Source organism: Erpetoichthys calabaricus, chromosome 2 (assembly GCF_900747795.2).
Source record: "Erpetoichthys calabaricus chromosome 2, fErpCal1.3, whole genome shotgun sequence".
In the NCBI taxonomy this organism is placed as follows: Eukaryota; Metazoa; Chordata; class Cladistia; order Polypteriformes; family Polypteridae; genus Erpetoichthys; species Erpetoichthys calabaricus.
Genome location: NC_041395.2, coordinates 289,921,431 through 289,934,472, shown reverse-complemented (window position 1 = coordinate 289,934,472; position 13,042 = coordinate 289,921,431). Strand labels below are relative to the sequence as shown.

The 13,042-nt window shown below is 37.5% G+C and overlaps 1 protein-coding gene across 1 annotated transcript in view; it reads right to left on the bottom strand.

Moving 5' to 3' along the window:
- Nucleotides 1-10,963, bottom strand: part of slf2 (SMC5-SMC6 complex localization factor 2) — a 67,582-nt gene extending 56,619 nt beyond the window's left edge. Inside the window, exon 1 of the mRNA XM_028795744.2 lies at nt 10,754-10,963. Coding sequence (XP_028651577.1) covers nt 10,754-10,788 — 35 coding nt within the window. The 5' untranslated portion in view covers nt 10,789-10,963. The remainder of the gene's footprint in view (nt 1-10,753) is intronic.
- Nucleotides 10,964-13,042: the final 2,079 nt, after the last annotated feature.

Sequence of the window (13,042 nt, the reverse complement as noted above, 5' to 3'; positions counted from 1 at the left end):
GGACCTTCTGCCCGTTAAGCACAGAAGGGCAGCGTCCACATTTATCAGAATTATTTTTCTCTTAAATCACAGGTACGTAGTGCAAGGTTGTCAGGCAGAAATTTGGATGATCACATAGAAAATGTCATTTCTATACCACAGCGGTCGTGTAGCGCCTTTCACAAGGGATCTACTACCGAGAGATGATCCAAATACATTTTAGCTGCTGTTAGTACTACTTACCTGTTGTGTTATACCGCCTTTAAAATGTAGTTTACCCGAAACCACTCCAGTAGTGCTCAATGTATCTTTACTTATTAAACAGTAAAACATTAACATTTAAGAACTTATAGACTACATTTTATTTTTTCCCTTGCACTCAGTGAGCAAAGCCACTGGGTAATCAGCTAGTTAGACTATAAAAATTAAATTGACTACATGGTTGGGTAATGTCAAATTTTCATTTAAATTCGATATTTAAAAAAAAAAAAAAAAATAGAAATGCAAAAATCAAAAACACAATGCTCAGCACTTTAATCTTCCACAACTTATTCAGAATTTTAAATAAAATCTGTAAAACTTCCATTGCTCTTTCTAAACTTAATTGCATTGACTCCACCCATGCTGCCTGGCATTGATGAGCATGAAAAGAACAGAGCAAGGATCACCAGCAGAGGAAGAGTTTAGAACAGGTAGAATTAGCACAGCTGTTGAATTCCCTGGATGTCAATTCATGCAGTACACCATATAAAAATAAAACACATTACTCAATATGAGGATGCCATCCAGACATGTGTGGTACCTGCAGTAAGTCCACCCACTGCTAAAGAAAAACTGGTCTCTTCTAAGCAAAGTCCCACAAGGTTTGCACTGTCCTCTGTATACTGTAATAGCAGACTAACCCTGCAGGGACTTACTGCGAAACATATTATTCACCTACTTCACTACAGCCCTGTAAATAAATACTTGTACTTTGTCAGTGGTCAAATAACTACACTAAGCAGTAATTCACATTACGCTTCAAGAAAATCATCTGTCCATTTCATGTAGCTTCTGCTGTTATACTAAATTACTACTAGCAGGAATAAAAACAGCAGCCTTTGTTATTTTCTTTTGTGTGAATTATTCAATGTTCATGTTTGGTGGGAACTGCATTACTGTCATTTTATTTTCATTTGTTTAGCAAGTGAAATGAGCTAATTACAACAATGGAATTCAACACATAGTGCATTCATTGCCCTGTTAATCTTTGAATCTCTCAGGATTAATGGAAGATATAATGAAAAGATATAATGACCCGCCAAGTGGCCAACCGGGTAACCAAAGTCTTTGAAACTTAAAGGAATTGACGGAAGGGCACCACCAGGTGTGGAGCCTTTCGCTTAATTTGACTCAACACGGGAAACCTCACCCGGTCCGGACACAAAGAGGATTGACAGATTGATAGCTCTTTCTCGATTCTGTGGGTGGTGGTGCATGGCCGTTCTTAGTTGGTGGAGCGATTTGTCTGGTTAATTCAGAAAACAAACGAGACTCCCACCAGCTAAATAGTTACGCGACCCAAGAACGGTCAGCGTCCAACTTCTTAGAGGGACAAGTGGCTTTCAGCCACGTGAGATTGAGCATTAACAGGTCTGTGATGCCCTTGGATGTCCGGTACTGCACGCGCACTACACTGAATGGAACAACGTGTGTCTACCCGGCGCCGAGAAACATGGGTAAGCCGTTGAACCCCATTCGTGCTGGAGACCGGGGCTTGCAATTGTTCCCCATGAACAAAGAATTCCCAGTAAGTGTGGGTCATACGCTTACACTGATTACATCCCTGCCCTTTGTACACACCCCCACCCCCCTCACTACTACCATGGTCGGGTGACTTGGTGGATTATATATAGAAAAGCAGCCGGAACCACAAAGAACAATGAAAAGACAACGTGGCTCAGAGGTGCATGTGGACTGTAGCAGAAACAAAAGCGACTGAGGCGGTGTTTGGAAAATGAACAGTCAACGTGACTCACAGGTGCATGTGGACTGTACACAGACGACAGAGACTCAGGTGAGGAGTTGGGGGCGGGCACATGAGCAGGCAGTGCGTACTGAGCGAAGATTGTAGGTTGGTTCATAGCGTGCATTGTTGCAATGTTACTTTTCTTGGTGGTTTATTAAATTACGGATTTTTCAAATGTTAATTTTTTTCCTTGTGCTTAAAAATCATTAAAAAAGCAGCGTGATTATGCGGCGTATGCTACGCCGCGGGTTGGCTAGTATCCAATAAAGACAAAATAAATCAATGTCCTAGTTTTCTAGCAGTACTGGGCTTGTTAAGTAAATGTGATTCAGTATGCAATAACATTTAACATATATAACATAATACATGGGGGGGGGGCACACAGCAATAAGACACTGGGCTACTTCAAACAGCTCTAGTGTGTAGGCATCTGTTAAGTCATGGACAGTATACAAGCGGTCATCTATCCAGCCTAACAATGAGTGATTGACTCTAGATATACAGTGCATCCGGAAAGTATTCACAGCGCATCACTTTTTCCACATTTTGTTATGTTACAGCCTTATTCCAAAATAGATTAAATTCATTTTTTCCTCAGAATTCTACACACAACACCCCATAATGACAACGTGAAGAAAGTTTACTTGAGGTTTTTGCAAATTTATTAAAAATAAAAAAATTGAGAAAGCACATGTACATAAGTATTCACAGCCTTTGCCATGAAGCTCGAAATTGAGCTCAGGTGCATCCTGTTTCCCCTGATCATCCTTGAGATGTTTCTGCAGCTTAATTGGAGTCCACCTGTGGTAAATTCAGTTGATTGGACATGATTTGGAAAGGCACACACCTGTCTATATAAGGTCCCACAGTTGACAGTTCATGTCAGAGCACAAACCAAGCATGAAGTCAAAGGTACATTGTCTCGAGGTACATATCTGGGGAAGGTTACAGAAAAACTTCTGCTGCTTTGAAGGTCCCAATGAGCACAGTGACCTCCATCATCCATAAGTGGAAGAAGTTCAAAACCACTAGGACTCTTCCTAGAGCTGGCCAGCCATCTAAAATAGGCTATCGGGGGAGAAGGGCCTTAGTCAGGGAGATGACCAAGAACCCGATGGTCACTCTGTCAGAGCTCCAGAAGTCCTCTGTGGAGAGAGGAGAACCTTCCAGAAGGACAACCATCTCTGCAGCAAACCACCAATCAGGCCTATATGGTAGAGTGGCCAGGCGGAAGCCACTCCTTAGTAAAAGGCACATGGCAGCCCACCTGGAGTTTGCCAAAAGGCACCTGAAGGACTCTCAGACCATGAGAAAGAAAATTCTCTGGTCTGATGAGACAAAGATTGAACTCTTTGGTTTGAATGCCAGGCATCACGTTTGGAGAAAACCAGGCACCGCTCATCACCAGGCCAATACCATCCCTACAGTGAAGCATGGTGGTGGCAGCATCATTCTGTGGGGATGTTTTTCAGCGGCAGGAACTGGGAGACTAGTCAGGACAAAGGGAAAGATGACTGCAGCAATGTACAGAGACATCCTGGATGAAAACCTGCTCCACAGCGCTCTTGACCTCAGACTGGGGCGACGGTTCATCTTTCAGCAGGACAACGACCCTAAGCACACAGCCAAGATATCAAAAGGAGTGGCTTCAGGACAACTCTGTGAATGTCCTTGAGTGGCCCAGCCAGAGCCCAGACTTGAATCCGATTGAACTTCTCTGGCGAGATCTTAAAATGGCTGTGCACCAACGCTTCCCATCCAACCTGATGGAGCCTGAGAGGTGCTGCAAAGAGGAATGGGCGAAACTGGCCAAGGATAGGTGTGCCAAGATTGTGGCACCATATTCAACAAGACTTGAGGCTGTAATTGCTGCCAAAGGTGCATCAACAAAGTATTGAGCAAAGGCTGTGAATACTTATGTACATGTGATTTCTCAGTTTTTTTTATTTTTAATAAATTTGCAAAAACCTCAAGTAAACGTTTTTCATGTTGTCATTATGGGGTGTTGTGTGCAGAATTCTGAGGAAAAAAATGAATTTAATCCATTTTGGAATAAGGCTGTAACATAACAAAAGGTAGAAAAAGTGATGCGCTGCAAATACTTTCTGGATGCACTGTAACAATAAAGCTTCAGATACAGTATATGCCTTCTGACACATCAGGTTTTGCTTACATATTCAGAGTTGTTTTTGACATTTAAGTAAATCGGTTTCAAAATCATGAGTATGCAGCGGGCATCTATCTATGAGGATCAAAACTAGGTTATGCTGTCAATTCATGGATTGTTTACGGTTTACTCTGGAAATTGCGATGGGCACAGACAAACATTTTTCAGTTTTACTGGAGTAGAGCAATGCCTATTTGCACAAACCAAGCATTAAGTGAGATATATTTATTACATGTTTTAACTTCTTACTAAGGATATACACTACCAGTCAAAAGTCTTAGAACACCTCAGTTTTTTCAGTTTCACGTCAAATTTAATCAGTTCAAATGCAATAGTGACCTAAAGTAGTGAAAAAAAGGTAAGCAGTAAACTGCCAGTGGTTTAAATTTAAAGTTTTAGTTAGCAAAAACTGAAAAAAGAAAAAAAATGAAATTTTAGAATATTACAAATGGACCTTCTTCAGGGAACAACTAATAGGTTACAAACTACAGATGTTTTGCAGAAACTAAAGTAAATAAATTAAGCCTTACAAGTTGATGCAAACAATTTGCGTAGGCTTCTAAACTTTTGTTGATTACTTAAAAACCCTGTGTTAAAGCAGAGTTGGAACAGACTGTATTACTACACCCTCTACTGTACACCCTAGAAAGCTGTAAATTTCAGTGATAATGGCAAGAACACGGCAACTAACAAATGAATCAAGACAGTGCATTATTACCCTTAGAAGTACATGCCTTTCATTTAGAGAAATTGCCAAAAAAAAAAAACCAAAAGGCAATTGGAAACTGAAAGAAACTCTGATAGGAAGAGATCTGACAGACCCAAAAGCACAATCCAATCAGAAGACAAGTTTCTGAGGAGCACAACAGGTTCAAACACAGCTGAACAGTAGTCGAAAAAAGCAAGTCTTAGTTTCTACTGTGAAGAAGAATGTCTTTGTGTTGCAGGTTTGACAGTGCGAGTGGCAGTACGAAAGCCATTTCTTAAAAAGGACAAAATAGGGCCTTGAAATACCAGCTGTGGAATGAGCATCACTTTAGAATTCATCAGAATTACTTTTGGTTTCACTGTACGTTTCAGTTTCACTTCGGCATGACTGCTAATGAGAGGCTCCTCAACATCACTGTTCGTATCACTGTCAACAGCATGCAACACCTGGGCTGAAAAATGTTTCTTATGAGAGGCCATTTTAAGTCTAGGAGAAGGCGCATCTACATCATTACCTGGGCAATGCTCATGCCTGACGCTTATGGAAAACATGCCTATACCGTTACCCGATTAATGCTTGGCACGAACGCTGTTTGCACTTTTACAGCCCACGTAATCCTTGGGTCTAATGCTTATTCAAGATGTGCCTATACCACAGCCCGAATGACATTTGGGACTAACGCTTTTAGCACTATTTTTACAGCTAACGCTAAGGAGGTTAAGAAACTAGGTTTTTGCGTTAACCTGGTAATTCATCTTAACATGTGTGCATGTCAGTTATTCAGTGCATTTACAACATAGTAAATAATGTGGAAGAAAAAAATCACAGTCATTTAGTGGTAATATAGTTATCGCACATAAAGTGTTTTGTATGCTTTCCAAATTAAAACATTGCATCTATCTTAGAAGTAGATAAAAGGGTAAATAAATGTCAGAAACTTGTTCAGGCATATCAGGAAACAAGATAAATGTCAAATGAACACCAAAGAACAAAAAAGTTCTGGGTAATGGTTCGAGACATTGGCTGATTATAATGTACCCAAGTAAGACTTACAGATGTCATATATACAGGAACGTACAATACTTTCCAATGCTTCTTAAGGACCAAAAATATAGTGAAATTTCTATTTTGTAAGCTGGCCATGCGCTCTTCTGAAACATCTCACGTCTTTTAACCGATCAGAGTAAATGTCAAGATTAATTTAGAACTGTTATACAAATTCAGTGATCTTTAAGATTGACTCCGTCTCTGTTCTGTGACCATTTTGCTGGCAGCCTCTTCTAGGGCACTGTCCCTTAGTACACTGCTCCCTCTACAAGCATTTGCTGAAGAGAAAATAAAAGACGCAATGAACAAGTTTCTTCCTACCCGATTCCTGACTCAAATAGAAATTTTGTCCTCAACTAAGACCTTTCTTTAATAGATTTCCAATTTAATTTCTTCCACAATAATAACAGTACTATTTTCTGTTTATATTTTTTTTATTCTTATTTTAATTTTCATTTAGAAAAATTATTTTGTGTCAAGTAATGGCAAATATAATAATATATCTTAATATTGGAAGTAAGACATGATATACAACATGACGCATGAAATATAAACAAATACCAAGCTGACAAAGTAAGAATCTATACCTCCAAATTTAAATAGTTGGTACAATAAGATTCAGAAGGCTGCAATACGCTTTCTGCACTTTCCCTACAATTTCTTACTTTGTTAATGAGTACTACCAGGAACTAGGTTTGTCAAAAGCATCATAAATAAGTATCAATTTTGCCCATTTTAAAATTACTTCAGTACTCACTTTTCATTGTATTGATTCAACAGCCAACATTACAAATGCACTTACAATTCTCCATGGCTCATATTACTGCCCCGTTTTTGTCCCCATTTTCTAAATAGTTAATAATTTTCTTTCAGTTCATCTAGAACCCATAATGTATTTTATTATTTCTAGTGGCTCATCTAGAGCATACGGTTTGATTTTTAACAATGAATAAACACAAGTTGACACTGATCATGTCACTAATGTAGCTTTGCTAAGTAGAAGGGCTGTCAGAATAAATATCACTATTCAAATATAATTCAAATCTATACGAAAAATTCTTATTTGAAAGCAAATACTGACATTTGATTGTAAAAGAATGGTCCTTTAATATTTTTACCTCACACTAACTTCTGCATCGTGTTACACCAGACATGCAATACTTGCATTACTTCTATTTTTTGTACGTGCTTTGCCCATCGTTTTCACAATCAGCATTTTTAGATTTGTTTTACTGTTAGTTTGTATCGTCATGCATAAAATACACAGATTTTTCTATCACACTTCTTTTTGGTTAACAGATGTTCTAACAACAGATTGTAAAAACTTGGCCAATGCCATTTTCCTTATATTTCTTTTATTACAATAATGTCTTTAGAAATCACCATTATAAAGGTGGGGGGTGGATCCCATTTAGTTTAATACTGCATGTTATTTTTTGACCACCAGTGCTCCACTGTACAAATTTATCAAATCAGGCTGTACTGCACACATGATCTATCTTCCACAACTATAAGCTATACTTCTTGAGAGTTGTTTCAAACTTTTGCTGTGTATTTTTTTTTTTAACTTAGTATCAGGATTTTTAAGGTCATGTTAATGAAAGTGTGTAGAAAATATAAAATATAATGTGATTGTAATACTTAAACTGATTACAATGCAACATTTAACGCATTCAGTAAGTCCCTTTGTGAAATGTGAATATATACTAAACATGCCTTAACTTAAACATTCATTGGTTAAACAAAATATAGATGGGCACTGACATCATTTTTTGCACCCAAGAGCTAAAAAGGCACAATATCACAGCAGACGGCTGAAGCAGGGAGGAAGAGTTTAGGGGACTAAAGTAACTTGTCCATTTAATGTGTTTAAGTAATCATGAGCAATTTTGTATGGGTTTTGTAAATGCATTACAGGCATGTGAAGTGTCCCATTTTCACTTTTCTATTTGATCATTGTAGTGACTTGGATTTTATATTTTATTTTTTGCTCACACAAACAAAAATGAACTTAATCTTAAAAGGACAGTTAACAAAATATATCACTTTTAAAACAAATACTAAATTTAACACTGAAGAAGGCAGGACATCAAAGCATCCAGTTTTCCTGAATTGTACTTGTAATCAAAGCACTCATCTGTTGCACCTAGGACTAAATTGGTTAACAGCTTGGGACAGGAAAGTTCTTAAAACATCAAAAACTTTGTTTGGGAAACAGAAGTACTCAAACAGAGTTAAGAGTTTAGGCAAATTCATCCATCATATTGACAGCCAGCCAGTCAGGTGTATGTAAGAATCATGTGTTGCAAAATACCCATGGAAATATGACGGACTAAACGACGACAAGTGAGCAACATCAGATGAGGACAGAGTGACATCAGAAGAGGGCACCAGTAACTTCCGGTCATTTTCATCTGATTGTCAGCTAAAGCATTCCATGAATATCAATTGCTAAATCAACGCCAACCTGGAACATTCATCTTTGACACCTTTAAATTTTCACAAGTTTTTCCTAAAGACTATATATCTCCAGACTTTGCTATCCACATTGTCTTTCTACTGGTATTGCTGTTCTTTAATAAATACCATGGCTTTTAACTTTCTATACTTTGTTATCATACCTAAAGTGACTGAAGTAATAATTTACATTTTTTGAGCACCTGGAGCAGTGAAGAAGTGCCATACGATCCAAGCTGCAAGGTTTATCGAGCGGAGGATAAAGAGCTCTGTCCAATAATGAATAGTGCGTTAAAGTAAGACATTCATTGGTTGATAACTGGCCTATAGCCAACAATGTTGAGCCTTTGTATGTTCGTATATATTCTTGAAGACCAAAAGGAATATTAATGTCTGAGATATTTCTAAGACATTGTTCGTGCCTATGATAAATCGAGATATATCTAAGACATCACACATTGTTCATGCCTATGATGAACTGAGATATATCTAAGACATCACACATTGTTCATGCCTATGATAAGTAAGTCTCTTGGAGTACTAGGGAAAGCAGACTGTGTCTGTCTTATTCATACTGTACTTGTGTAGGTTAAAGTGCTTAGGGAATAACGTGCATGTGTGAACGTCTTTCATACAGTACTGTTGTGGTTAGGGTCTGAGTGTATGCGTATATCTATGTATGTGTGTGTTAATCTTAAGGTGTGATAACAGACCAACATGATGAGTACATTTATCCCAGAAGAAAACAGGTAAAGGGCAAGCAGAGAGAAATATCACGATAATACAATCATGTCACTTTTCCATGAACAGAAAATCAAGTTTTTGTGAAGACTACAACAGTACGCCAAATTATATGTGCTGCATGTTTGGCAGATGCACCACGAGCAAAAAAAGCAAAAATATTATTAATAATAAAGCACACAAAGGTACATTAAATACAAATGTACAAGTAGTTGAACTTATATTCAAATGTAGGTTAGAAGTACTATTTGAATATTTACTTAGTAGCTTGGTTCTGCAAGAAGAAATGAGATTAAAATTTTTATTTGGCCAGCACAACAAACCACATGGGAAAAATAACATTTACAAAAAAATTTAAAGGAATATTCCACCCAAAAATATTTTTTATGTTAAAAAAAACTGATGGCATTTCATTCATTATGAGCTATGTTGTCTGACACAAAAATCATAAAATGTTAAATTGGTAATTCTTGTAAACATGTTTTTGCACAAAGATAAACTTTTATTATATAAATGCATAATACTTTGAAAGTTAACACAGAGAAAATAAGTGTTGGAGGTGTGTTTATCATATATTATTATGTGACCCCTACAATCATTGAATAATAACAGAAATAGTAACTAAAATCTACTTGACTTGGTTGAGCTCAAAAAATAAAAATTGCATTCACTGATCTGTATTAGAAACTATAAGAACTTGGTATGTAACTGGTTACTTTGGATGGAAAGATTCTTATTTTATGCACTGTGAGGAATAGGACAGTGCACAGTACTATTAATTAGCATCCCACCATTTAGCGCTTGCACCATGGTTCAGTTTACAGCTTGGATACTAGTATGGAGCGTTACAGTTCATTCTAGTGTCCTCAAACCCGGAGTTCCCAACAATCCAAAAACATGTACATGTATTAAAGTGCAACAGCATCTCAAAATCGTCCTGATGTGAACAAATGTGTGACTTGCAACGGATTCACTCAAGTCAGTGTAGTTACAATGGGTTTAGAAAATAAATGGATGGACGCATAAGTCTACACCTAATGTACTGCACACGTGTTTTAAACAAAGAATACAGGATTATACACAGTAGTTATCACACCTACAGTGCTTATGTTATATTCATTTGGATAGCGATCCTGAATGTATAGTATGAACTCTTCATCCCATGAGAAATGCTTTAAAATCAGGCCCGTTTAAACTAGAATCCAGCTAAAATAATAATTTAAAGCACGCTTTTTTTATCGTCTTACTACACACTCAATACGGCACAAAACACACTCGATTAGCCGGACAGCAACACGCATGCGCTAAGCATACACATAGCCAACCGGAGAAACCGGTACTCTCAAAACAAAAAATTATCAAAACGTAACCCGTAAATCGTTTTCACTTAAATTTAAGTTATTCATTTTTAATGTAATATTTCGGATATGACGAATGTACAGAATGTATTTTGCAGAATTTTAATATCATTATAAAAATTGTAGCATTTATAAAAACTCATCCATTACAGCAGCCTTCCTATGTTCCAAATACCTCTCAAATGCTGAAGCAAATGAAAACAATCAAACGATGGGGGAAAACTTGAAAAGATTTAGTACTGAAACAAAATAAAAATAAACCGCGCGAGACTGCCTCTTCTGCTTACCTTCCGGAAAGTCCCAGTAGTTTTCTGTCCTTCATTGCTGGCTACACGAAACAGGGCGGGCCGAGCATTTCTCATATTACCTACTTTGATATTTTGCTTCTTTTTTTCCTTCCCGCTCCATCAGCTGCGTACTTTTTCGGTTCCGATTTCCGCTAATACCATCTTCTGTTTACGACAGGAGCTATCACACGGCTTATGACTCCGCCCTACAGGTCTTCCCGCACTCTTTCAGCACCACTGAGAGACAATTCGCTGCCTAGAGCGGCAAAGAAGAGACGTTGGTTTGCATCGGCCATTTTGAATAGGTAAAATCTGCAACATTCTCCCATGCCTACGTTTTATGGGCCAATATTTTGGCGGTCTGGTCGTATCCTGACAGTATACTTAACTCCTGTGCCCCTCTCAGTTTCTCAGTTTAATATATATACGCATATTTAAAAATGCATTGGAACTGCCTGCTTCATGGGACTATGTATGCTATGTATCAATGCCCACGAAATCTCAAGAGTTAAGGTAGACATAACTGTAAAAAAGTACGCAAAAAAGAACCATATTTTGTTCATAAGAATTACTTATGAATGCTTTGACATCACTTCAGCTTTTTCCTCCCGACTCATTGCTGGAACAAGAAAATCCCCACATATGACATTCTGTTCGACTCGTCTTGATGTCAAGTTATGCAAGACATCAGGTTTTGCGGGGTGCCCTTTTATTTTTAGTCCTCTGGTTGCCTGAAAAATACTCATTTTTGGGTATTTTAGACTATATTTTGTGCAGAAAATGACACCCTTATGATAAAGCCGGTTATACTTCCTTAGAAGGCTGGCTTCCTTCAACATCTGCAATAAGATGCTGCAGATGTTCTATCAAACAGTTGTGGCGAGCGCCCTCTTCTACGCAGTGGTGTGCTGGGGAGGCAGCATTAAGAGGAAAGACGCCTCACGCCTGGACAAACTGGTGAGGAAGGCAGGCTCTATTGTTGGCATGGAGCTGGACAGTTTAACATCTGTGGCAGAGCGAAGGGCGCTCAGCAGGCTCCTATCAATTATGGAGAATCCACTGCATCCACTAAATAATGTCATCTCCAGACAGAAGAGCAGCTTCAGCGACAGACTGCTGTCACTGTCCTGCTCCACAGACAGATTGAGGAGATCGTTCCTCCCCCAAACTATGCGACTCTTTAATTCCACCAGGGGGGGTAAACGTTAATATTTAACATTATACATAGTTATTGTCTGGTTTTTTTTGTTTTTTTTTTCACCTGTATTATTATCATTCTTTAATTTAATATTATTTATTGTATCAGTATGCTGCTGCTGAAGAATGTGAATTTCCCATTGGGATTAATAAAGTATCTATCTATCTATCTATCTATCTATCTATCTATCTATCTATCTATCTATCTATCTATCTATCTATCTATCTATCTATCTATCTATCTATCTAAAGAGGAAACCAATAGGTGTCATAAGTGATCAGAATAACTTGAATTTGTGCATGCCACATCAACTGACCCCAGGGACTCATCCCCTAATAGGATGCATAGGGTCAAACACACTTATTTTCATAAAATTTCAAATAAAATGAGAATCAATAATATAGGCACATGGAGTGTCGTTTAATGCTATTTCAAGATTGCTGATCATAAATACGATAAAAATATGTTTTATATTTGATTCTTTACTAGCAGTCCTAGCCCTCTAAGAGCCACTCCCAGTAAGTTAAAAAATACAAATTTCAAACATAAGAGTGTGGGATATCTTTTTAGATTATTTTATTTCAAGGTCAGTAATTATGAAAATTATGTTATTTTTGATTTTCAATCTTTTCCTAGATTTCTAGCCCTCTATGGGATATTTAGAGTTTACACATTTAAACTGAAGCATGCATTTTTATATTTCACATATCTGACACAATTATTGTTGTTTATTATATACAGGTGCTGGTCATAAAATTAGAATATCATGACAAAGTTGATTTATTTCAGTAATTCCATTCAAAAAGTGAAACTTGTATATTAGATTCATTCATTACACACAGACTGATGTATTTCAAATGTTTATTTCTTTTAATGTTGATGATTATAACTGACAACTAATTAAAGTCCCAAATTCGGTATCTCAGAAAATTAGAATATCAATTAAGACCAATGCAAAAAAAGGATTTTTAGAAATGTTGGCCAACTGAAAGGTATGAACATGAAAAGTATGAGCATGTACAGCACTCAATATTTAGTTGGGGCTCCTTTGGCCTGGATTACTGCAGCAATGCGGCGTGGCATGGAGTCGA